Source organism: Penicillium oxalicum, chromosome IV (assembly GCF_001723175.1).
Source record: "Penicillium oxalicum strain HP7-1 chromosome IV, whole genome shotgun sequence".
Taxonomy (NCBI): Eukaryota; Fungi; Ascomycota; class Eurotiomycetes; order Eurotiales; family Aspergillaceae; genus Penicillium; species Penicillium oxalicum.
Genome location: NC_064653.1, coordinates 1 through 7,899, shown reverse-complemented (window position 1 = coordinate 7,899; position 7,899 = coordinate 1). Strand labels below are relative to the sequence as shown.

General features: G+C 43.9%; 1 protein-coding gene across 1 annotated transcript; it reads left to right on the top strand.

Moving 5' to 3' along the window:
• Positions 1–7,143: 7,143 nt before the first annotated feature.
• Positions 7,144–7,624, top strand: POX_d04787 (uncharacterized protein; the record flags this gene model as incomplete). Its single annotated transcript, XM_050113648.1, has 3 exons — positions 7,144–7,247; positions 7,335–7,484; positions 7,534–7,624. 3 exons carry the CDS (start codon positions 7,144–7,146, stop codon positions 7,622–7,624), a joined length of 345 nt encoding a protein of 114 aa, XP_049968599.1.
• Positions 7,625–7,899: the final 275 nt, after the last annotated feature.

The window sequence follows — 7,899 nt, the reverse complement described above, 5'->3', positions numbered from 1 at the left end:
GGAACCAAGCCGTGCTAGCGATTCCCGTTTTTGGCAACTCTGCACAGAGGTACAATTTCCCAATACCTGCTGAACAAATTGCTCATCGTGTTGATAGGAAGGCACTTTGAATGAGCATCGGAGAAGGAAATCACTCAAAGTTTTCGAGTACTCTGAAATCGAAAATGAAGCAGAGGCTGCTTCGGCTTGAAATTTCGTTTGCGTCATTTGATTGTCATATAGGTATTGAGATGGAAACCTATAGTACCCTAGTGAATCCTAGATGGAAGGGTAGCAGTTAGAAAAGGAACGAGAACATAGCCTCAGTGGTTTGTGACCTCTTAAGTAGATTAATAACTGCGTGACGCCTAAAACTCAATGGAACATCAAAGATGATATATCAAGCCGCAATGACCTATCAATCTCGTTTCGATCAGCTGCATCTTTGAGTCGATCTATTTCTAGATTTTACTACTGAATCAGCCAAGGTTTACATCATGTTTCTTGTTTTGCATTAGCGCGTCACACTGCAATTGAGCTATCTTCCTGGATATCCTGTTCCGCCTTTCTGGCGTTTAAATGTAGGTAAGAACAGATAATACTTCAAGCTTAAACAATGTTCTACACAAATCTAGGACCCTAACGTGGTAACTTTTCAATGATCGATTCTTTACTGAACTGACTCTGTGGGGAACTACTTTTGATCTAAAAAGCGTTGATAAACTTGTAAATCTAGTCATCAAATGACAGCGAGCAATCTAGTGGGTACCTAATCAGATCATTTGACGGCACGCGCAGTAGTGCCCAATGACGTAATTCGTAGAAAGCATATTTCAAAATCATAGGCAGGATACATTTTCCTTGGATGTTTCATGATGAATTTCTTCATGCACATGCAGTAACATACAAGTTTGGTAGGATTTATCTCTGGTTCCAAGCCAATATGCCAAAGTAAACCTGAAAAGGGTGGATCAAGCTTATGAAATTGGAATCGTCATGGGGTTAGCATTTTTTCATCGCTGTTTGTTCCCGTCAACATAAAGTAGAATTTTTTATCTCCAAGATAATAGTAGCTCTCTCTAGATTCTCGTCAGCTCTACCGGCTCGTTAAGGGAGAGAAGGTCAATCCTAACATTTGGAAACTAGGGTAAACAGTTAAGTGGTAATAGATTCGAGTCATTAGCTACTGTAGTTAAATTTAAAGATAGTAAGGTTATTGTCCTCTGATAAACCCTTTGGTAAGAGTCCTTATTTTTGAGAAGGCCGGTAGGATAAGAGTGTCTTAGTGTTCTTATCGAGCTCTGAACTTTCTATAAGGCATTTGACTACAACCTCCTACTCTTCGAATTTAAAGGAATTAATTGAATTATGATATGCTCTGAATCTCTATCACTATAGCATTATAATGATACTCGGATCTTTATCATACATCTAATATTCGCGGAGTTATCTACCTTTGATCTTTTACTTTAATATCAAAACTCCCTTCCCGATTAGGCAAAAGGGGTACATAAGGTTTATTACCCGCTACTACGCTAACCCGATATGTTTTATGCGTTATACTACCCATCCTTACTACTTGTTAGTAATTATTTGTCGGTATTCTACTCGTTAGTAATTACTCGTTAGTAATGTTACGCGGTGCCAACTAGTTACTGTGAGTTAGAACTAGACCTTGCAAGGTCTACAGTCCATAGCCTAGGTAGAATGTCTCTCCCGTAGCAATCTCACACCTCATCCCTCTCTCTGATCGTGTGGCTGCACCTACTGCAGCCGCATCTCATCAGTTACCAATACTGAAATGTGATTTGGGTGGTGGTATAAAAGCATACAAATAGATGATAGTGCTCTTGAGGGTTGGTTGTAGCTTATGGTAACTATTTTGATTTTCGGTCGGTATTCTTTTTCAAAAGGTCAAACGGCCTACTTACATAGTCTGGCGCTTAACCCTGCGCTGTGCTGCCAGATTCGAAATCAAACTCCCCTCTTCCGCTCGCAGATCGTTTCTCAAACCCTAGTGCTAAGTACGCTTGTCTGGATTTGATTAGCAGGATCCAGATCCCTGTCAAGCTGCTTGGTCCTGGATATCGAGTAACTAGAGAATGTCGTTTTATACAGTCACGGCCTTTGGAGCTTCGTGGAATTTTCTCTACAGACAGGCAAAATAAAAGCAGGCGTTATAGCGATGTCGCAAGATGGATGATTGTCTACCCTCTCCGTCACTCGAGTGAGCTTCCTCTGCGCTCATTTTCATGACACTCGATTTGAACTATCGACTGTCCCTCGACAGGAATAGAATATTTGCAATGGCGAGAATCATTCTATTTGATTTATTTGGCCGAAAATATTAATACCCTTCCAGAATTGTGGAATATGATTAGCCTTAGTAAGTGATCCTGGAAAGATCACTTTGCTACTTACTCCATGCATTCTGTTGAGGGTCTTGCAAGATGTGCCAGAGGTGCGCGCTGAGTAGGTTAATCACTTTAGTGTTGCTATTGAGTGAATCCCCTACCTGTAGGTTGGGTCCGTCCTAAAGTTGAACTGTGAAGTGCAGAGTGCTCAAGGTAGTGACCAAGTAACAGTGTGCAATTGATCGCGAAGAAATAGATACATGGTGCTAAATAAGTGTCATTTTTGTATATTAAGTCTAAGCCATGAAATTGTAAAGGGTAAGACTCCCAGAGGCCCTTAACCCTGGGAGGGAGCCCTGGGAGGGAGTGTGTGGTCCCAGAGCGTATGCGGGAAGATATGTGGGACTAAACCGTCTATAAATACCGCTGCAGGCCAAACCATCCTAACAGATGGTTTGGCCTAGACCTTTTGGCCTAATGGATTAACCAGTGAGCAACGGCATGGTATGATTTCAAGTGGGTCGTATGTAGGTTACAAGGAGAGATATGATACTGGAGGTGCGTCGAATGTGTATAGAAGCGATGGCAATCAGCTATAGAGTACTTGAACTTCCATGCGCGTGTCAAAAACTCTGACTCTTAATTCCCTCAAATCTGACCTTTTCTGGCAAATTTATGCTTGGGGGATCTGCGAGTCTCTCGTTGGGCCGTGACGTCATTGACTTGGGCCAGTACTGTATCATGTGATACAATCTATCCGAGGCTCCGCCGATACTCGGCCGAGATATAAGAAGTCCTTACCCTTTTTTCGCTGTCACCAATTTCTTCTCTTACACCGGCCCTCCTAAATAAGATAGATGTCTCTTTGCAGGATAAATAATGACCTCGAATCGAAGGAGCTCTTTAATACTAAGTCAACTAAGAGCGTATCTCGGCAGAGAGCAAGAGAGCCAATCCCTAATTCAATGTAGATTAATTTGCATAAGGGAGGTTTTTTCACAAATGACTAGGTCAAGAATTACAATCGACTTAGCTTTTCTTGGCAAATATTATTCAACGGAATTTGCTCATGGATCGACTAGCCAGATGCCAATTCAAGCACCATTCATGACCTCATGGGATCCTTCCGTTTGAGGATAGAGTTGGCGGAGTGATCCAGCCCATCAGGCGGTCGGCTATTGACCGCGCCTATTAGCCACGCCAATCGCTGCGCTAGTTACTGCAGTAAAGTGTGAACTCGCCAGTCTCCGGGATTTCAATACGGCTCTTTTTCCATTAGTGACAGCTTTCGATGGGGCACGTTAACACTTTAGGAGCAGATTTCTTGGTAAACCCTTAGTGCTTAGCCTAAATGTTTGAATTACAGAATCAAAGGCGAAGGAGATATCAGAACATAATTTCGACGTCAAATGCGACCGTCCATTTTTCATGCAGAGGTATTATTGCGATTTTTGTATCTACCTCTTCCACAGTAAGATCAACGTATCACTATGCATCAATGTAACTGCTTTACTTTGATAGGTAACTAATCATTTCACCATATGTCCGTCCTATCATCCATTCACTTGACTTGGACGTACAGTGGATACTTCTAACTTGTCTTTCACCTGATCCTTTAAACCAACTAGGAAGTAGAAGGTCATGTGAACGACATTAACGTACAAGGAATACGCGTTCTGAAGATATAATTAACCAAATAAGAAGAACAGTACCGATACTCTCAAGATCTCCCGAAAAGCGATCATGCTTTCACTACGAAGCGATAGATATTGTCCGACGCATTGATATCGCCCTCGCCCATAATAGTGCGATACACTCTGTTACAACCCCCTGCCACATTAAAGAACTGGACAATACTAGCTCCCTGAGCTCCGTCCCAGCTAATCTGCGCGCCTCGTGGAATGAACACAGCTGTGCAGCCCTGTGGGCTCGACCCAATCCAAGTTTGTGATCCAGCATGAAGCTTCCAGCCGGAAGCGGCACTGAGACTTGCGAAATACAGAGGGTCACAGTAGCATTTTCATGTTCACGGTGAGTAGACTAGAAGTAGAAGAGTTCGTATCAGAACGCAGTCTTTTGCCCGGTAGGTCTGACTTACAGCAGCGGGTGTGATTGATAGAGTCGACTAAGACTGTAGACGGGAAGGATGAGAAAAGTAAATTTACAGAAAGTAACTCGAATCCCCGATCTTATTTAAACCTTGAGATCTCGAAACCACTCACGTCATCTGACGACTAGCTATCCAGATTTAGCGTGATCACTTACTAAATTACAGGATATAGTGGGCATTTACGAGTAGTGGTTAGACGAACGATGCGGTTCCAGACTCATTGATGAACTTTAATACGCTCATGGGTCAAGCGATCGACTCCATTAAACCATGGTTTACCCTAACTCTTAGTAAGGCTTTGCGAAGCAACGGTACGGTTGAGAGCTAGTCTTGGGATCCGCAGTCAGAACGAGGCAAGTATAACCCGTGCACATTCTAGCTCACAGTGACCAGTCAGCACCGCATAACATGTAGCCATACTTATAAGAGACCATACCTCGTCTTTCCTTTGGATCTCACGAGTAACTACCGACGGTAAGGCTTTTGATAAATTGAGTTAGTAGTGGATGTAACGCTTTTACTCAATTGGGTTGGTACAGTAACGGTTTCGACGGATTGGGAAGGAGTGCGCCCGAGGATACTTAGATTAAGCTGTTAAATCAGGATTGCGTAGGCTATAGAATAGCTATGAGATTGTAAAAGAGTATGAATACTGAAGACCTACTCTTCTACGTAGAACAGAACGTAAATGCTAGAAAGTAATTTCAGTAGTAGTTCAGTAGTATATAAGTGAACATTATAGAGCAAATTTTCAACCAATATATGATAAGAGTACGGGAGACTTCTGTGATTGATGATGAAATCTGTATTCGCGTTACTAGAGCTAGTAACACCACCCCCTATCTACTTATAACGGTCAATTCTGTATATGTGCGAACCTGGTATATGTTGAACCATAGATCATATACACTGCCGCAGCGAGTGACGCAATGCCATCACTGCTAAGCCACACATTTGTACTGCGTGGGCTACGAGCATGACCAGTTAAAATTCTGTCGATCATTCTTGAGGGTGGTTCCAGTTTTTGAGTACCTGATAGCAATGTCCTTGTCTGAGAAGGGTGGTAAGACCTGGTTACTTTGTACATTACCTTATCCCCCGCGTTGTATGATCGGAGTACCCAGAACATGGAAGCCCACCCGTAGATAATGATGTGCCTCGCAGAATTCCGGAGATAACCAGTTGTGAAGGACGACGAATAATCATGCTGAGTTGATGATGAAATGGAGACATGTAACACTACAAGGGGCCCTATATGCAACGATTGGTGAGCTCGACGGATGTTGAAGGGATGTAGACGAGATCTAGGCTGTTGCTACGTATAATAGTACAAATTGTTTTATGTACCAGATAAGAAGGAGTGTTACTAGCAAAGGTGAATATGTTGCTCTGGACCCTCCTATGGTCATGCTGTGTGCTTTCACAGAAAATTTCAATATTTAAAACACCCAATGTCCGCTTTCGCCACCCGGTCGAAACATACTGACGCTGACTTAGACTTTTGTCGAGACGGCACTCCCAGGGATTAATGCCTCATTAAGTGGCACCACAATGTAATACCTCAGAGGTAGGCAGATGCTGACGAAAATATTATGTCGAGACCGAATTGATGATATGGTTCACTCGCTTAAGGTGGTAAGCTCAAAGAAAAGATGTTCACTTAGCGCACCGTCGTGCTATAAAGTCTTGATACGAACTATTAGTTGGCTGTACTGTGTTACGCGGTGCCGACTGGTCACTGTGAGTCAGAACGTCCTGGGCCGATACTTGCCTGCTATCCTAACTTCCAATCCCAAGACCTGGTCTCTCAATCGTACCGTTGCTTCGCAAAGCCTTACTGCGGGTTGAATCCTGTTGAGTGTCTTGCAAGACGTGCCAGAGGTGCGCGCCAAGTAGGTCAATCACTAAGTGTTACCACTGAGTGAATCCCCTACCTGTAGGTTGGGTTTGTCTTAGAGTTGAACCGTGGAGTGCAAAGTGCTTCAATGTGGTAACCAAGTAACAATGTGCAATTGATCGCGAAGAACTAAATACATGATGTTAAAAAGAGTGTCCTTATATATCCAGTCCTTCCTATCACTGATGAGTCGAGACTCATCACTGATGCGCCAGGACTCATCACCGATGAGTCCATCCTATCACCGATAGGATATAGTCACGTGACAAGTTACTAGTCACTCGCACTTGTGGCGTAATTCCGGTGCTAGTAAAATGGCGGCCGTTTCCTGCGTCGCGCTAACCGTCTCATAGAGTAAGAGGGTGTCGTTTGTGTCGGTTAGCTGTAGGCTGCTTCTGGTGCCTGTCCTGAATGTCTCCTCCTTGGGTCCCTCGGGGCACGCCCAAGTATACCGAAACGCACGTGACAACGCTATTCCCTAGTGTCCGCAGAATGATTGGCCCTCAGTCGTTACTCAAATAACTGCGGCCCCCGCGCTTCTTTGAGGTCCGTAACATACTGATCCCATAATCAATTCTTCCACCGCTAATGTCCGGTGATGTCTTCTCACGAGTTCACTATGACCCCCGAGGAAAGAGTAAACGCAGCCCGCGGTTACAAAGCGTATATTTTCCCTCCTCATTTACCTAATTTTTAAGGATTAACGATTATATTTAGAGCAATACATAATGAGCACGTCTCCATCGAGGCGAAGGATCATGCCGAGCAGATGTTAAGAGAATTGAATGAAGAAGAAGCTCGCCATGAGCTCCTTGAAGGTGGCGAGCATCCCCTATATCACCGTCATCGGCGGCAATCATCTATTGGAAAAAGGGCGAGTTCCCCCAGGAGAGGATAAACGCGGCTCGTGGTTACAAAGCGTATGTCTTGTTTCCTGAAAAAAATTACTTGACTAGAAAAATATGACGAGGATTGTTTACTAATAAGCGTATAGGGCTCTTCACAACCCACTTGTCTCAGAAGAGGGAAAAGAGCATGCTCGTCAAATGTTAGAGCAGATGGACGAGGAGCAAGCCCGACGCGAGCTATATAATTTAGAGGAGAGTGCCAAAGATCCGAACAGGGTCATTGCTGGACTAAAAGCGTAAGTTTCTCATCATTATCATCTAGCATTTTTAATAACGGCAAGATAGTGCGCAGCATAACCCTCTAGTCACAGAGGAGGGTCGCCGCATGGCTGCAAAGAAGCTACACGATATCGAAAGTGGCAAACCTGAAGAGTAGCTTGGGCTAGGTTGAAGATGGACCGCATATACTTGATCATGTTATAGTCTCCTTGTATAGCTTTTATCCTGTGCTTGTCTCGAACTTGTATTTTGACATCAGTGTTAGGACCTGGGAAGGTCCTGTGAGAAATTGGGGTTAGGGGTTAGGGGTTAGGGGTTAGGGGTTAGGGGTTAGGGGTTTAGGGGTTAGGGGTTAGGGTTAGGGGTTTAGGGGTTAGGGGTTAGGGGTTAGGTTAGGGTTAGGGGTTTAGGGTTAGGGGTTAGGGGTTAGGG